Genomic DNA, 18,941 nt, shown 5'->3' with positions numbered 1-18,941 from the left:
ATTCAGTGCCAACTTTACCCCCCCCCCCCCAAAGACCAATCACAATACCGGAGGAATGCCAGGCACCCAGCATTACTGCAGCACAGGTTAAAGCTGCATTGTCCAAGGCCAAAAATACAGCTTCCATGGGACCCAACAATATCCCTGGATGTGTTCCACATGAACTACAAAATGAACTGGCACCACATCTGTGTGCCCTGTTCAATCACAGCCTCACCTCAGGCTTTGTCCCTACCGAATGGCGCACTGCTACAGTCATTCCTCTCCATAAAGGGAGAGTGACTACAGACCCTGGGAATTATCGCCTCATTAGCCCTGATGAGTCTAATATGTAAGGCTATGGAGCGCATCATCATGGACCTAATTAACAAGGATATGGGTAATCACCAAACTCTAGATCCCACTCAATTTGGTTTTGTGAACGGTAGAATCATGCCTGCTCATCCTGGTTGACTTTGAGTCAGTCACAATAGCTGTGGATGAGTGCAAGGCAGTTCATACAGCCTGCCTCGATCTTGCCAAGGCTTTTGATACCATTTCCCACTCAGGAATTATTGAGAAACTCACCAAACTAGGAATCAACGCCTATATCACTAGGTGGTTTGCAAATTGGCTCACAGATGGAACCCACAGTGTGAAAGCAGCGGACTCCAAGTCAGACTGCTGACCAGTCACGTGTGGAATCCCACAGGCATCGATCCTGGGTCCTCTCCTGTCAGGCATCTACTTCTCAGAAATCCAGGCCAACACAGAGGAACTCTGGCTGACAAGGTTCACAGACAACTGCAAGCTGGGAGCCATTATTAACTCCCCAAGTGATGTAGACATCCTACAGAAAGGCCTCACTGAGACCAATGACTGGTGTTGAAGCCATGGCCTTAAGCTTAATGCCAAAAAATGCGTCATCATCCCCTTTGGGAAAAACTCAGTTCCCACTAATTACCACATTGATGGGAGCCCACTGAAGGTGTTCTAAGAGATCTGGGGACACAGGTTGACAGCAACCTCTCCTTCGACCACCATATTGCGACTGTGGTCAGAGAGTCCTATGTGACAAAACTCATTACCAAGGGTTTTGCATCCAGGAATTAAGAGGACGTCATTTCTCTCTACTCTCTCTACTCTTCCCTCATTAGGCCAGTCATAGAGTATAATGCCCCATTTGGCATGTACCTCACTAGACACATGCAACAGCTGGAAAGGCACAAAAGTACCTCACGAAGAAGATCCTAGGCCTTAAACACATGCCCTACATGGACACTCAAAAAAACTCCAGCTATTCTCTGTCTCATATCATCTACTAAGTGGTGATCTCTGCTTGACTTACAAAACCATGTCTGACCCAACTATGTTAGAAATGCTACATCTAAAGAAATCCCAATCTCTCCGCAGCACACACTCCAGAGACTTCAAACTCATTACCACAATCAACAGAACGTGCTGGAGGGACAGGTTCATAACCCAGAGACTGCCCATTCTCTGGAATAGATTTCCCATATATGTCAAGCAGATCACCTCACTGGCCGTCTTCAAGAGAAATCTTGATGAGTGGATGGGAAGTAGAAAGTTCACCCCATGGATCATTCTAGTGGCTCTACTTAATAGAGGCACTGGGAACTAACTGGTGGCACGATGCCAGGGCACTTCAATGGTCTAGGCGTCTAAAGGCTCCAGGGCCATTAGCCTAGTATGCATTTTTTTAAATGGAATTGTGTCCAAGTTTCTGAGGTACGGAAGAGCTATTATGAGCTCCTGCAGATGGACTATCCTAGACCTTCTGCTGTTCTTCCTGTTTTGACTTCTTCAATGGATGCCATTTCTACAGCTTTGGAGTCTCCTGATTCCCAGCCCCCTGCCCACAAGAGAACCAGTAGGTTTTATAGGGTGCCCGAGTACTGTAAATTTATATATAGGTGTCCTTTGGCTGACCCTTTTGTAGTGTCTGTGGCTTCTGACAAGCCATCTCTGTTGTTGCCTTCTACTAAGTTGCATCCGTCTGATAAAGATGGCAGAATTGCGGAAAGGCTAGGTAAGAAGGTTTATATCTCTGCTACCTTAGCTTTTATGGCTGACAGTTATCAGACCCATATGTCCAGGTGCATTTTGGCCTTTTTTTTCCCCAGGCCTATCTGATCATTTCTGATCTCTCTGACTCTGAAGGGAAAAGACATCTATTTCCCTGTTAGGGTCTTCTTCAGAGGTGGCTCGCCATTCTATTAAGTGCATTTATGATGCAGCAGATGCTGCTTCTAGGACTGCTGCTTTTGGTACTGTGAGATATTCCTGTCATCGGACTGAGCCTTTGCCTGATATTAAAACTAAGTTTATGGATGCTCCTCTGGACAAACATTTGTTTGGGGAAGCTGCTGCTGATTTGTTTCTCCCCAGTATAAGGGCAAAGCCTTGCAGGAACTTAAAACATGTTTTTGTTTCTCCTGTGCCTAAATTCCAGAGAAATTACCCCAATAAAGCCAGCTGTTGTTCATACTCAGTTTCACCCTCCCCCCAAGGGTAAGAAGGGTGAGAAGTGGGCTCCTCCCACCCAGACTTCTGTGCCCTCAGAAGTCTCCTTTTCCAGACAAACCCGGTGCCATTTTACTATCCTGTTCTTCTCAGCCACATTCCTCTTTTTCTTCATCTTTCGATTTCTTTTTCTGTTTGGTTAAATATTACTCAGGATTCCTGGATTCTGTCCGTTATCTACCAAGGGTATTTCATAGTCTGGAAGTCTCTTCCCCCTTTTATGGGAATTCCTCAGCCCCCTCAGGAGCAGATGTTCTTCGTGTTTCACTGTTGCAGTCATTACATTTGGGTAATCTGCTGGCAGGTTGCCCTTAGTCGGCCTGAATTCCAAAGTCCTTGCGTCCTGCGTCGGTTGCTGTCTCCTCTTCCATGACGTCAGGTCGTCAGGGGTATAAAACATGCAGCCGACGCCTTTTTCTTTAGTCTTTCTTGCCGCGTGGTGCCCGAAGCAGAAGCATTTCGCAAGTGCCGGTCGGCCGACTACTGAAATATTCGAGTTTGAGTTTCAGAACCAAAGTCTTCACTAAAGCTAAGTACCCTATTGGGGAAACTTTTTTCTTGATTTTTACTGATGTTAGAAAAAGTTAATAATTGTATTTCTTGTGGGAAGCAAATACCTCATAAGGATTTTCATTTGTACTGTATTCCTTGCCTAGGGCCCTGATCACAATGTGCCTGGCTGTCGGTTTTGTGCTAGATTTAACCAACTCACTATTATGCGTCTGTATATTTTTGCCTCAAGTATTTTGAAAACAGATTTAACTACCCAGAAATGTCATCTGATAGTAATCCGACTACCAGAGTACATAAAAAAAACGCAAAGAAAAGGACAAAGAAAGGCAGTCAAGATCCAAAACCGACGACGAAGCTTCTCCTAAGCCAGTCGCCGGTTCGCCAGTACTCAGTGAGGCGCTTTCTCAGCCCCTGATACCCGCTACCTTCGAGTCGCAGGCCTCTACCAACACCCATGTGGAGTCCAGCATGCTGCAAGATACTCAAGGTATTGGACCGACGGATGCATCCCTCGGATAGGTCCAGATCCGCAGAGCAGGCACCGGCTTCTGAGGGCGTATTCAGACCTCAACATTTGTGTATCAAATTGACAACAGCTGCAAAACCAAAGACAAAAGCAACTTAAAAAATGACGCATGAGCCACGTGCACAGGCCTCTATGCCTAAAAAACAGATGATCGAAATGGCTGAAGACCTTATTACCTTGATCAGGGGTACCCATCCCCATCCTGATAAGAGGCCTAGGCAAGAGACTGATATGAATCTTCAGATCAGGTTTCTATTTCTTCTGATTACTCTTCTGATCAGGAATTATCTATACCTCCTTATGAGGATTCTGATACTGAGGAGTCTGTTCCATCTGCATCTCCTCATGAGGATTATTCATTTGGAGAGACCTTGCATACTTTGAGGGAGCATTTTCACTGGGAGTGTCAAGACTTATCAGAATCAAAAAAGAGGCTCAGGAATTTCCTCCTTTTCCTTCAGCACAGGCCATTCCCCCTGTTTTAGACATTGTGGATGATGTGTTTTCAGAGTCAATCTTGTCCCCTGACTCCTTACCTCCAGCTCCCAGTAAGCCTGACAGATATTACAGGGTACGCCAAGAAAGAATTTTTTTAAACTACACAAAGTATCCTCTCTTTCTCTGTTCAATTGAAATAACGGTTCTCCACTTATCTACTGTTCGATTTGTTTATTAAAATGTTAAGCGAATCCAACTGCTGTATGTAATAAAATTATAAAAGTAAACATTATTGATCAATAATGTTTACTTTTATAATTTTATTACATACAGCAGTTGAATTACTGTTATTAAAATTCCGTAGGAATTGAGGTCGTATATAAAGTTTTTGTATAGACTAATGAGCTGTATTTTAGTAATGTAGCTGATGTAATTCTATATATTTATGTATTGTTACCTGATTAGTAAGTTAAATATACTTATTTTATAAGTGGCAGGAAGAGTGAGTGTATAACTTTAAAAGATATGTAAGAGTACAAAGTAAACACGCTCAGTAAATGCTACTATATAACAGTTTATGGAACGCACTCGTTTTAAGTATTAAATGCAGGAAATTGAATGTGTTTAGTATGGGTCAGTATTCTTGTATTTTAGGGATACGTAAACACTGAAGTGTAAGTAAATGTTATAAAATATAAAATCTAATATATGCCAACAGTATTTTAAAATGCACAACCTTCAACAATGAATTTTATACTTGCTCATTTATTTGTGTATTTTAGACATTGTAAGTTGTCAAATTTACTAATTGCTAGAATCATGTGATACAATCAGATGTTATAGAAGGAATAGGTGGAGAGATCAGTTTGTCTGAAGAAGTTTTCGCATATAGAAAACGAAAAGCGTGTAATATTTTATGTTTTTAAATCAACCATTTGTATTAACAGTTGGATTCGCTTAACATTTTAATAATCAAATCGAACAGTAAATAAGCGGAGAACCGTTATTTCAGTTGAACAGAGAAAGAGAGGATACTGTCTAGACTGCTTCCTGCAGCTACTTCATTTGAGATATTACAGGGTCCCTGACTCACATAAATTTTTATTTAGAAACCCTGCTGCTGATCCTAAAACTGTTTCACAGGGTCCAAAGGGAGTTAAGGCCTCAACATCAAAAAATCCTACCCCCTCTGACAGAGATTCAAGGGCACTGGACAGATGGAGAAAAAAGGTTTATACATCTGCAACCTTGGCAATCAGGGCCTTAAACTGCTTAAGTACCAACAACATGTTATGGGATTGATGAAACAGAAAATGATGATTTCAGAATGTGCAGAAAATAAAGAATTGCAGGAATTATTGCATGCAGCTGAACAAGTTGGAAAGCATACTTTGCAATGTGGTTTTGATTCCTTAGAGGCCTCCTGCAGGGCCGCAGTTACTGGATCTGTGATTGAGGCTTGCCTGGTTAAAGGAACAAAATTTACCTGATCATGTTAAAGCTAAATTGCTAGATGCACCTTTACAGCATGATTCTCTGTTTGGTATTAAGGCAGAAGAGGTTTTAAAGAAATTGGAAGACAAAGCTAAGTCTATGCAAACTGTTAAAGACTTCTTACAAGTGCAGCCACCAAGATTCAGTAGACACTGGCCTACCAAAAATTGGTCCTTTCCTGTGTCAGACAGAGCTCAAAGGGGCAAATCCAGACGCCCTAAGGGTTCCAGATACCAGGCGCAAGATTCATACAGGTCAAAGCAATGGGATGCTTCCACCTCCAAATCTGGAGGAGATAAAGCGCAAACTTACAGAAAGCAATCCAAATGACTTTCCTCTGCCTACACCAATCACTTATCTTTTAGCAGCACCCATAGGGGGAAAATTAGCACTTTTTGCTCAAAATTGACAGTTAATAACCCAGGACAAGTGGGTACTAAACATCGTATCACAGGGATACAGATTCCATTTCTACCCTCTTGGCCAGATCTGCCAAAATAATCAATGGGCATAGGCACGGAAACAGGTTACGTCCCTCGTGGATATGGGGGCCATTCAGACAGTGCCAGAACAGGAAAAAGGGCAAGGTTTCTACTCAAGGCTGTTCTTGGTACCCAGAAAGGGCAAGGCCTGGTGGCCAATACTGGATTTATCGATTTTGAACACATACCTGGACATTCCAAAATTCAAAATGCTGACTTTGCAGCAGATTCTGCCCATGTTGGGCAAGAATGCTTGGCTGGTGACTTTAGACTTAAAAGAGGCATACCTGCATGTTCCCAATAAGACAATCATGCAGAAGATACCTCAGATTCAAGGCTGGCTTAATGCATTACCAGTTCTCTGCACTGCCCTTTGGCTTATCTACTGCGCTCAGGGTCTTTACAAAGTGCCTGGCACTAGTAATTGCATTTCGCAGACAAAGAAGTATACAGATATATCCTTACTTTGACGACTGTCGCATTCAAGCAGAGAACAAGGACACTCTTCTTCGACACTTGGCGTTTGTGAAAAGGCTTCTAACATGCCTAGGGTACACAATAAACGAAAAGAAATCACAACTAGTACCCCCTCAAAAGATAACATTCCTGGGTGCAAACTGGAATACAACTGTCCAGATGGCTTACCTCACGCCAGACAAGCAAAGGCAACTGACTGCTTACTTCAAACTGATGGCAACAAAAACCCAGTCTTCTACAAGACAAATTCTGCAGGCTCTGGGCTTCATGGCATCCTGCATACTACTGATTCCATATGCAAGACTGTATACGAGGAAACTTCAATGGTACCTAAAAAGTTTATGGAGTCAACATTCTCACAGTCTGGAAACAATGATTCCTCTCATTCCCTACCTGCAACAGGAGTTTCTATGGTGGGCAAAGGCATGTCATCAAAACATGGGACAGCCATTCACTCTACCCCCTGCCAGCCAAACCATAACAACAGACACATCAGATTATGCCTGGGGGGACCACATGGCAGGAAGATGCATTCAGGGCATATGGTCACCAAAACAAATTTATCTGCATATCAACCAGAAAGAGATGCTAGCTGTTCAAAATGCCCTAACAGCCTTCAAAGACTTACTTCATCCAGGACAACTACTGATAAAGACGGGACAACACCACAGTCATGTGGTATATAAACAATCAAGGGGGCACACATTCATACCCCCTCTGCAGATTAGCCATGGCACTGTGGAATACAGCTTTGACCTACCAAATACATTTTCAAGCTCAATTCCTGCCAGGAAAACAAAACACTCTGGCAGACGATTTAAGCAGAAACCTTAAGGACCCTCACAAGTGGAAACTAAATCCACAAGTCTTCAGCTTGATAACAGAAAAATGGGGGAGCCCAGACATAGATATATTTGTCTCTCCTCAAAATTACCAATTGAAAAGATTCTACACAAGGACTTATCACAGACCAGCATGGGAAGTGGACGGCCTATCCTTCAGTTGGAAAAATCTATCAGTTTACGCCTTTCCTCCTCTACCTCTTCTCCCCAAGGTCCTCCTAAAAGTCTGACGAGAAACCAAAAATGATACTAATTGCCCCGGACTGGCCCCGCCAATACTGATACCCAATCCTAAGGAACTTGTCTCAATACCCAGCTTGGACCTTGCCTCAAAGACCACAACTACTGCCCCAGCAAAACAATCAGATCCTGCACAATCAACTACAGACTCTGAACCTGGTAGCATGGCTGATCATGTAGTCATACAAACACCTCTCAGTAAAGCTGTGATGGATGTCATTTTGGAAGCCAGAAGGCCTAGCACTAAAAAATCTTATGCTGACAAATGGAAGAGATTCTGTACTTGGACTCAAGCACAAGGAACTGATGCAGCAGAACCAAATATTCCTCAGATATTGCAATACTTAACTGAGATGCTTGATAAAGGCATATCTTTCTCATCAATTAAAATGCATGCCTCTGCCATTTCGGCTCATTACAATACAGAGCCACCAATCATTTCTCATCCTTTACTAAAGCAGTATCTAAGAGGAGCCAAAAGTGTAAGGCTTCCTAGAAGATCACCATTGCTTGCATGGGACCTCGGTTATATGTTGGAAAAGCTCACCCTGCCTCCATTTGAACCAGCTGCTACCACTGATATAAAGTTCTTATCATGGAAAACAGCTCTGCTACTAGCAATTACTTCAACAAGAAAAGTTTCAGAGCTACAGGCCCTCATGGCTGTAGAGCCTTTTATCATATTTTACCCAGACAGGGTATCTCTGAGGACAAATCCTATTTTTATGCCTAAGGTGGTTTCCAGTGTGGCTCTTAACCAAACAACTCATCTGCCAACCTTTTATCCAAATCTGCAGAACAAGGTGGAGAGAATTCTGCATTCTTTTGACGTACACAGACAACTAAGATTCTACTTAAGCAGGACTAAGAAAAACTGAGCAGTTACTAGTGACATATGCTGCAGGATCAGAAGGCAAGGCTATTTCAAAGCAGACAATTTCAAAGTGGATAAGCCACTCCATCCATTTCTGCTACTTACACCATGGTAAACCTGTGCCCAAGGGCATTAGGTCTCATTCCACCAGAGCTGCAGCCACTTCAGAAGCCTTTCTAAGGGGAGTACCAACCAAAGAAATTCTGGAGGCTGCTACTTGGAGTTCTGTTCACACCTTTACAAAGCATTATCATTTGCCTTTCTACTCTAAATCCAGAGTAAGCTTTGCCACTGCAGTTCTTCAGGGCCTTATAGCCACTCCTAATGCTGTTTAGATCCAGCCCCCCAACCATAGCTTTGGGATTCAACCCAAATGTAATGACTGCAACAGTGAAACACAAAGAATATAGTACAGTTGTGTACACTTACCATAAATGTAGATGCTCGAGTGTATTCACTGTTGCAGTCCAGGTTACCCTCCCACCATCCCCCTGTCATTCTGGAGTTTATCTTTCCTTCTCTATTCTCTACAACCTATGTGGTGTATTTGCTAGTAGATGAAGGTAAAGTTTTTATATATATATATATATATATATATATATATATATATATATATCATCAGAGGCAAGAAAAACTAAAGAAAATGACGTCGGCTGCATGTTTTATACCCCTGACGACCTGATGTCATGGAAGAGGAGACGGCAACCGACGCAGGACCCAAGACACTGGAATTCAGGCCAACTGAGGGCAACCTGCCAGCAGATTACCCAAATGTACTGACTGCAGCAGTGAATACACTCGAACTCGAACATCTACATTTATGGACAGTGTACACAACTGTACTTTGTCCTTCTTTCCAGGGGTGCTTCAGTTTATTTCCCAAAGGGGGAGGGGGTTTTACTCCACAATGTTTTTGGTGCCCAGGAAAGAGGGCGGTTGAGCACCTATTCTTGACCTCTCTCATCTAAGCACTTTTCTGAAGGTCCCCTTTTTTGTATTGTCCTTTCAGATCTTGTTACCCCTTCTACTACCTCAAGCTTGTATGGTATCTCCGGACCTCAAGGATGCTTATCTTCATATCCCAGTTCATCCACTTTTCAGGAAGTTTCTCTGTTGCTTCCTTGCATTTTCAGTTCTCTGCTTTGCCCTTTTGGCCTTTCTATTGCCCGAGGGTATTTACCAAATGCTTCGCTCCTGGGATTGCTTTTGCAGACTAAGGGGATCTAAGTCTTTTCCTACTTGGACAATCTCCTGGATGTTCATCGTGCATACAGCTGCAGTCATAACAGATGGGGGTTATCCTGCCGTCAGGCGGGTCCTCGGTCAAATTCCAAAGTCTAGGTCCGGCGTCGGTTGTCGTCGCTTCTTCCCTGACATCAGTGCGGCAGGGGTATAAAAGAGGCAGCCGATGCCATTTTCTTCAGTCTTTCTTGCCGCACGGTTCCCGAAGCAGAAGCAGTTCGCAAGTGCTGGTCGGCCAGCTCCTGAAATTTACGAAAGTATTTCAGCCGAAGTCTTCTTTAAAGCTAAGTACCCCGTTGGGGAAACTTTTCTTGCCTCAGACCGATGTCAGACAAAGTTAATAATTGCATTTCATGTGGGAAGCAAATACTGCATAAGGATTTTCACTCTTTCTGTATACCTTGCTTAGGCCCAGACCACGACGTCTCGGCCTGCCGTTTTTGTGCTAGATTCAACAAGCGCACTATTAAGCGCCGGGCGGAGTTCACCCTTCATTATTTTGGCAAAAAATTTAATTATATCATGTCGTCGGATACTCCGACTCCAGTTTTGAGCAAAAGACGCAAAGATAAGGACCGACATCCGAGGTCCGCACCGATTACTGAGACCACTCTTAGGCTGACTACCGGTTCTCCAGTTCTCAGCGAGGCGCCTACGCAGCCCGTGAGTACCGATGAAACTACATTACCGGTGACTTCAGTACCCGAAGTCGCAGGCTCCTCTGTCCCCATTCCTACTGCAGATACAGACGCCACTTTTGGCGGGGAAACTCAGAATTTAGACAGGCCTGCCATTTCTGAAGGCGTCTTAGGCCTTCCACCTTTTCTATTAAATCCTTCACTAAATCTAAAGCAGCCATGAAACCAAAGAACAGGGTCCTCAGACCTCCTCTCAAGGCCCTATGCCTAAAAAGCAGATGCTTAAAGTGGCTGAGGATTTGATTTCTCTTATCAGGGGTTCTCAACCCCCCTCTGACAAAAGACCCAGATTAGAGGAAGACTACCCTTCCTCAGATCAGGCTTCTATTACTTCAGAACACTCTGAGGACCAGGATTACGCCTATTCCCCTTTCGAAGACACTGATGCTGAGGAGTCTACTACTCTTTTGGGGAAACCCTGCATACATTGAGGGAACACTTTCACTGGGAAGGGCAAGATTACTCAGATTCCAAGAAAAGGCTCAGGGAATTTTTACTGCTCCCCCAGCATAGGCCCCTGGCTATCCCTCCTGTTTTAAATATTTTGGATGATGTGTACACAGAAGCCAGCCTTAATCCAGATTCTTTACCTCCAGCTCCTGTTAAACCAGACAGGTATTACCGGGTTCCTGATTCTCACCAGTTCCTATATAAAAGCCATACTTCTGACCCAGAAACTATTTCACAGGGTCCCAAGGGAATTAAGGCCTCTACTGCTAAAAACCCATTACCTTCAGAGAGAGATTCCAGATCTTTAGAAAGGTGGGGGAAAAAGGTGTACACCTCGGCCACTTTAACCATGAGGGCATTAAACTGTCAATTCCATATGTTAAAGTTCCAACAGTTTTTGTTATCTCAGTTGAAAAGCAAAATGACACAGCCAGAACAACCAGATTTGAGAGAGTTGCAGGAATTGTTGCATGGTGCAGAGCAAGTGGGTAAACATACCTTGCAGTGTGGTTTTGATGCTTTAGAGGCCTCATGTAGAGCTGCTGTTACGGGGTCTGTTATACGTAGACATGCTTGGCTCAAAGAGCAAACCTTACCTGATCATGTCTAAGCAAAATTATTAGATGCGCCACTTCAAAAAGATGTATTGTTTGGTGTTAAAGCTGAGGAGGTACTAAAGAAAATGGGGGGAAAAGCGAAATCAATGCAAACAGTGAAAGATTTCCTGCAAGTACAACATCCACGTTTCAGCAGAAACTGGCCTTCAGAAAATTGGTCCTTTCCAGCCACGGACAGACCTCAAAGGGGCAGATACAGACGCCCAAGGGGTAGAGGCCAATCTCAAGGATCTTACAGAGCAAGACAGTGGCAAGCACCAACCCAAGAGGTGGAGAAGATAGATCACAGTCATTTAGAAAACAGACACAATGACTTCCCCCTATACCTGCCAAGCAAAGCTTTACTGGCAGCACCTTTGGGCAGAAAACTGGCATTATTCTCACAAAATTGGCATATTGTTACAAAAGACAAATGGATTCTGGAAATTATACACAGAGGCTACAGGTTCCACTTTCACACCCTTCCAAAAATGAGAGGCATGCCAAACCTGCCACAAAATCAAAGGGCAGAGGCACAAAGACAAATTTCTGCTCTCATGGACATGAAAGCGATTCAAGAGGTACCTGCAAAAGAACAAGGTCAAGGTTTTTATTCCAGACTATTGCTGGTTCCAAGAAAAGACAAAGATTGGAGACCTATCTTAGACCTATCCATCCTAAACACATATCTACAGGTGCCAAAATTCAAGATGCTCACATTACAGCAGCTTCTTCCCATGCTGGGCAAGGAGTCTTGGCTGGTAACATTGGACCTCAAGGAGGCATATCTGCATGTCCCTATCAGACAAGATTGCAGAAGATACCTCAGATTTCTTGCAGGTTCAACCCATTACCAATTCTCTGCATTGCCCTTTGGCTTATCTACTGCACCCAGAGTGTTTACAAAATGCTTGGCATCAGTAATCGCCTTCTGCAGACTACAAGGAATACAAATCTACCCATATCTGGACGACTGCCTGATCCAAGCGGACAGCAAGGACATACTATTGCAGCATCTGGCGTTTGTAATAAAACTGTTGAACTACCTGGGATACACAGTCAACAAAAAGAAATCAAGTCTAATACCTTCTCAACAGATAATTTTCCTGGGTGCCAGCTTGAATACAACCACCCAGATGGCCTACCTCACGCCAGACAAACAAGGGCAACTGTCTCAATACTTCAGCAAAATGGCAACTTTCACCAGGCTAACTGCAAGGAAAGTCCTGCAGGCTCTGGGATTCATGGTATCTTGCATCCTTCTAATCCCATGTGCAAAGCTGCATATGAGGAAACTTCAATGGTACCTAAAAAACTTATGGTCTCAACACAGCCACAGCTTGGAAACAATTATACCACTCATTCCATGCCTTCAAAAGGAATTTTTGTGGTGGGCTCAAGCATGCCAAAGAAACACAGGTCTTCCTTTCTGTGTACCTCAAGCAACTCAAATCATCACAAAAGACGCCTCAGACTACGCCTGGGGAGCACACATGGCAGATCAGTGCATTCAGGGAAAATGGTCCTAAAAAGAAAAGCTCCTACACATCAACCAAAAGGAGATGCTAGCCGTGCAAAATGCTCTTATGACCTTCAAAGACCTACTGCATCCAGGCCATTTATTGATAAAGACAGACAACACCACAGTGATGTGGTACATAAACAGGGGGGAACTCATTATACCCCCTGTGCAGGCAAGCCATGACCCTATGGAACACAGCACTTTAATTGCAAATTCAACTACAGGCACAATTCCTGCCAGGGAAGGAAAGCACACTGGCAGACAACCTAAGCAGAAATATGATAGATCCACACGAATGGAAGTTGCATCCTCAAGTTTTCACAAAGATAACTCAGGCATGGGGCCAGCCAGACATGGATCTATTTGCTACCCACAGAAATTACCAGTTGAAAAAATTTTGTTCAAGGACCTATCATCCACAGGCCTGGAAAGTGGACGCACTCTCTTTCAATTGGACAACATTGACAGTTTATGCCTTCCCGCCTCTTCCTCTACTGACCAAAGTTCTATTAAAAGCCAGAGCAGGGAGGCCGCAAATGATTCTCATTGCTCCAGACTGGCCAAGACAACACTGGTATCCGCTCCTGAAGATCCTAATACATTCCCCACCATGGATCCTACCTCTAGTCCCTCTTCTGTTGTCCCAGCACAACTACAAAACCCTTCACAGCCAACTCAAAACCCTAAATCTAGCTGCATGGAGAATTCCTTAATTTCCCAATAGACTCTCCTCTCCAAGGAGGTGCAGGATGTCATCTTGGAGGCCAGAAGACCTTCTACTAGAAAAGCCTACTCTGCCAAATGGAAACGATTTTGTGCCTGGAATCAAGAAAAGGGCCAGAATCCTTGGGTAATAAATATACCTCAAATTTTACAGTACCTAGCTGAGATGTTAAACAGTGGACTTTCCTTCTCCTCCATCAAGATCCACGCTTCAGCCATTTCTGCACAATACAACACTGATCCTCCTTTATTCTCACATCCTCTCTTAAGACAGTGCCTCAAAGGGGCAAAAAATATAAAAACCCCCAAGGAAACCACCAGTCCCTGCTTGGGACCTCAACTTCGTATTGGAAAAGCTGACCCTTCCCCCCCTTTGAGCCAGCTTCTTCAACAGAACTACAATACTTGTCATGGAAAACAACCTTTCTTCTGGCTATCACCTCAGCACGCAGGGTTTCGGAGCTACAGGCCCTCATTGCTGTGCAACCATTCATCATTTTCCATCAGGACAGAGTTTCCTTACGAACCAACCCTACCTTTATGCCAAAGGTAGTATCCAGTGTAGCTTTGAATCAGACTATCCACTTTACCTACCTTTTATCCAAATCCACAAAACAAAGGAGAAAGACTACTACATTCCTTGGACATTCACAGACAACTTCGTTATTATTTGGACAGAACAAAGCCATTCAGGAAATCCGAGCAACTCTTTGTGTCCTATGCTACAGGCTACAGGTGCTCAAGGAAAGGCTATTTCCAAACAGACAATTTCAAAATGGATAGCCCACTGCATACGCTGTTGTTACTCATTTCATGGAAAAACTGTGCCTACATGCATCAGATCCCATTCCACCAGGGCCACAGCTACCTCTGCAGCTTTCCTCAGGGGGGGTCCCTACCAAGGACATTTTGGAAGCAGCCACTTGGAGTTCAGTGCACACTTTCTCCTAGCACTATCACCTTCCACTATACTCTAAATCTAGAGCGAGTTTTGCCACAGCAGTCTTGCAGGGCATCCTCGCTCCTCCTAGTTCCACTTAGTCAACCAACAAAGTAATCCCAAGCCAGGGCACAACAAGTTGAAATAAATGAACCACGACAACTGCTCCAAGTAACCAGAGACCACACCAAGACGTAAAAAGGATGTCGTTTAATCACAGTCACCGACTAAGCGCTTTCACCATAAAATGGCTTCATCAGAGTCTTGGTGTGGTCTCTGGTTACTTGGAGCAGTTGTCGTGGTTCATTTAGTTCCACTTAGTGCCTACCACCCTTACTTAGCTTTGGGATTCTTCCCATCTGTAATGACTGCAGCTGTATGCACGATGAACATAGTACAGTTTTGTACCTACCATAAATGTAGATGTTCGAGTGCTCATACAGCTGCAGTCCAGGTTGCCCCCCCTCCGTCCCCTCTTTCACCATAAAATGGCTTCATCAGAGTCTTGGTGTGGTCTCTGGTTACTTGGAGCAGTTGTCGTGGTTCATTTAGTTCCACTTAGTGCCTACCACCCTTACTTAGCTTTCGGATTCTTCCCATCTGTAATGACTGCAGCTGTATGCACGATGAACATAGTACAGTTTTGTACCTACCATAAATGTAGATGTTCGAGTGCTCATACAGCTGCAGTCCAGGTTGCCCCCCCTCCGTCCCTTCTTAGGACAGGCCTTATGACAAACACCTTATCATACAACCTATTTGGGGTATTCCTTTATGGTGTATTTGCTTGCAACTACTGTTTTTTGATTTTTCTATATTGCATGTTTGCATAACATTATGTTTTGCCTTCCTTCTGGGGGCACCTAACATATGGGGCAAGAAAAACTGAAGAAAATGGCGTCGGCTGCCTCTTTTATACCCCTGCCGCACTGACGTCAGGGAAGAAGCGACGACAACCAACGCCGGACCTAGACTTTGGAATTTGGCCGACCGAGGACCCGCCTGACGGCAGGATAACCCCCATCTGTAATGACTGCAGCTGTATGAGCACTCGAACATCTACATTTATGGTAGGTACAAAACTGTACTTTCAGGCATCCTCTCTAGAAGACCTTGTTGCAAAATCTCTAGTTTGCAATTTCCCTTCTGCAGAGCCTGGGGTTTACTATAAATTTCAAAACGTCCTTTCTGACTCCTCCTCAGGATCACGTCTTTCTGGGGAGCAGGACCCAGACTTGTTCCTATGCTGGCATTTCTTCCTCCTCCCAAGGCTCTGTTTTGGCAAACTCCACATGAGAAAGTTTCAGTGGTTTCTAAAGTAAGTTTGGCTTCAGCATTCTCATTCCCTCAAATTTTTAGTTCCTCTTATTCCCTGTCTCAAGCACGAACTTCACTGGTGGATTCAACAGTTGACTCTCAATCTAGGGCTCCCTTTTTGTCCACCTCTTCCTTCTCAGGAGCTATTCACAGATGCATCAGACATGGGATGGAGGGCTGTATTCAGCTCCCTAAAGATGCAGGGAGTCTGGTTGCACATTAACGTCAAAGAGCTGAGAACTCTTATGCTGTCCCTTCAGGCCTTTCATCCTGTCTTCTCCCTAGGACCTCTTATGGTGTTTATAGACAATACCACAGTGATGTGGTATGTCAACAAACTGGAGAGACAAGGTCTTACCCTCTTGACAGTTGGTTCTCTTAGTGTAGGAGCTAGCTGTCCAATATTAAGTGATGGTTCATGCAGACTCTCTGAGCAGGTCCATAACTCACTTCCACAAACGGATGCTTTTTTAGGCATGTGTTTCTGGACATTGTCCATTAGTGGAATACTCAAATGGATCTTTTTTCCTCCCTTCTGAACAGACAACTTCCTCTATTTGTGCCAGAGTCCCAGGTTCTCTGGTTTGGAAGGTGGATGCCTCCTTTTTTCTTGGAAGGGAATGTTTCTTTATCTCTTTCCTCGTCTTACCCTCTTTCCAGAAGTCCTGTTCAGATTACAACAGGATGCTCCCAAAATCTTGTCGCTGGCTCCCTTTTGGCCAAGACTGCATTGTTTCCCTCCTGTATAGCATTTAGCCAAGAGCAGTCATCACTAGTGACATCACAGGGTGGACCTACGTACATAAGACAAGGTATTTCTCATCCATTCCCACCTGTCCAGTCTTCAATGTAAGATTTTGATTCACTATGGACATCTTTTTTTCTGTGGACATGCCAAGGGTCCTGCAGGTGGCCAGGAAGCCCAATACTAGGAAATCCTTATCCAAATGTAAGAGGTTTTCTTTTTGGTGTCTTTCTTGTAAACTGGATCCACTTTTGGTGGATATTCCTTTTGGTTCTCTGTTACCTGTGTTACTCAATGCTGGGTTGGCTTATACTTCTGTTAAGGCCCCACTTATCAGCTGTCTCTGTTTGTCTGCCTTTATCACCTTCTTTAGCTTTTAGATTTGAAGCTAAACAATTCCTTAAAGGCGTCCTTCATATTAGGTCTCCAGGAAGCTTGTTCCTCTCTGGGATCTTAATTTTGTTTTGGAGAAATTGACCCAAACTCCTTTTGAACCTGCAGCTTAGACTTCCTTGCAGGATTTCTCTTGGAAATCTGTACTTATGTTGGCCCTTACTTCTGCCAGATGAGTGTCTCAGCTTCAAGCCCTTATGGCTTGTCCTCTTTTTTTTTTTTTTTTTTTTTTTGGGTGTTTCATAGGGACAGGGTGTCCCTTCTTACTAATTCTTTTATGCCCAAGGTGGTGAATGAGCTGTCCGTTAGTCTATTCATTTGCCCACTTTTTTCCTTCTCCGCAATCTTTGATGTGCATAGACAACTCAGATTTTATTTGGATAAGACTAAGACTTTTCGTAAATCTGATCAGCTTTTTGTTTCCTTTCATTCTAGGTCTTTAGGATTGGCTGTGCCCAAGCTAACTATTTCTTCTTGGATTTCTAAAACCATTTCTTTTTATTATTCCTTTCATGGTAAAAGCCTTCCTTCTACTGTTTAAGGCTCATTCTACTAGGGCTGTGGCTTCTTCTTGTGCTTTTTTCAAGGGTTTGTATGCTAACTCTATTCTTCAGGCAGCTACCTGAACCTCTTTGTATACATTTACCAAGCACTACAAGTTGGATGAAATTCCTAGAGCTGGTTTTGCTTGGGTCATCTTTCATGATTTCCTAGACGGCTCTGCTGGTCCTTCCTCCTCCCAAGCTTCTTCCTGAGCTTTGGCCTTCTCCTTATTGTAATGAATCCTGCAATATTGAAATGGAAGGATGAAGTACATTTGTGTAAGATCTTCCCATAATGGTAGAAGGCCTTCTCTTCACTGTTGCAGTATTCACCCCCCCAGAGTCTATTTTTCTTCTGGATGTACTGATTACCACTCTTCTCCTTGGACTGGCATTCCTACTGGGGCTCTCATTTCTGAGGATAGTGCGTCTGGACGTCACCTTTATGACCTAAACTACTTGGGGAGCATGTGTGTGACATATGGCGTACCTTAAGGCAACCAAAAGGCTTTGGTATACTGGCTTGGACGTTGGGCTGCCCTTGTCTGGGATAACTATTGTAATTAATACTGCAACAGTGAAGAGGACACCTACAGTTATGGTAAGATTTTACACAACTGTACTTTCAACAAGCTTTGACACCTCAACACATTTAGAGGAGTATTGCACTTCTGAACTTAATGTCGTATGTATAACTTTTAAGGTAAATTTACTGGGTATATGACTTGCTTATTCTTTCATTCATTTTTAAAATTATAAAATACTGAAGCCTTCATTTAAAAGTTAGGAAGAATATTATGTTTGTTGTAGTTTCAGCAACACCAAGTTCCACTGTACCCAAAAGACCACGTGATGAGGAAGAGAGTAGCACGATGGATACCACGGAGCAAGAGGAAGTGGCAGATCAGCCTTTTACCAAGAAACTAAGAGCTGTACAACGTGTTGAACCGGAGGTATTTTTTATTATTTGTTAAATAACAGCACACTACAAGTGAATTAGAGTTTGTATTTGAGTGTTCATGTTTTTCACTGTTATGGTAATGATGACATTAAAGATTTCCATAGTTTGCATGTTTTGTTTAGGACCTGGACAGAGAAGCACCTATTGACTGTGCTGCACTTCTATTAGGAGACCATAACCAAAACAAATGTAAAGGATTGCTTGAACCAAAAAAGGCTGCCACAGTCAGCCAGATAATTTGTGGAAGCCCCACTTAAAGTGGAAAGAGAGCCACCTGTGAGAGAAGGGATAACTTGGAGGCTGCTGACATATGGGTAGAGTTCCAAGGTCTCCTTAAACTCCTGACTCTGTGCGAAGGCCTCTAGCAGTGCCTCTCAGTAGGCTGCCTTGCTGGGAGATAAAG

At 43.6% G+C, this 18,941-nt stretch overlaps 1 protein-coding gene across 1 annotated transcript in view; it reads left to right on the top strand.

Moving 5' to 3' along the window:
• The window catches only part of TPR (translocated promoter region, nuclear basket protein), a gene marked incomplete in the record, with an annotated part of 1,837,142 nt that overhangs the window by 1,247,189 nt on the left and 571,012 nt on the right, over window positions 1–18,941 (top strand). The window contains 1 exon segment of the mRNA XM_044085316.1: window positions 18,388–18,530. Within this exon segment, the coding sequence (XP_043941251.1) occupies window positions 18,388–18,530 (143 nt within the window).

The sequence above is a fragment of the Protopterus annectens genome, chromosome 10.part0, assembly GCF_019279795.1.
Source record: "Protopterus annectens isolate FY-2018-M chromosome 10.part0, PAN1.0, whole genome shotgun sequence".
NCBI classification, from domain to species: domain Eukaryota; kingdom Metazoa; phylum Chordata; order Ceratodontiformes; family Protopteridae; genus Protopterus; species Protopterus annectens.
The sequence above is the reverse complement of the archived record's forward strand: the minus strand, read 5'-3'. Positions and strand labels throughout refer to the sequence as shown.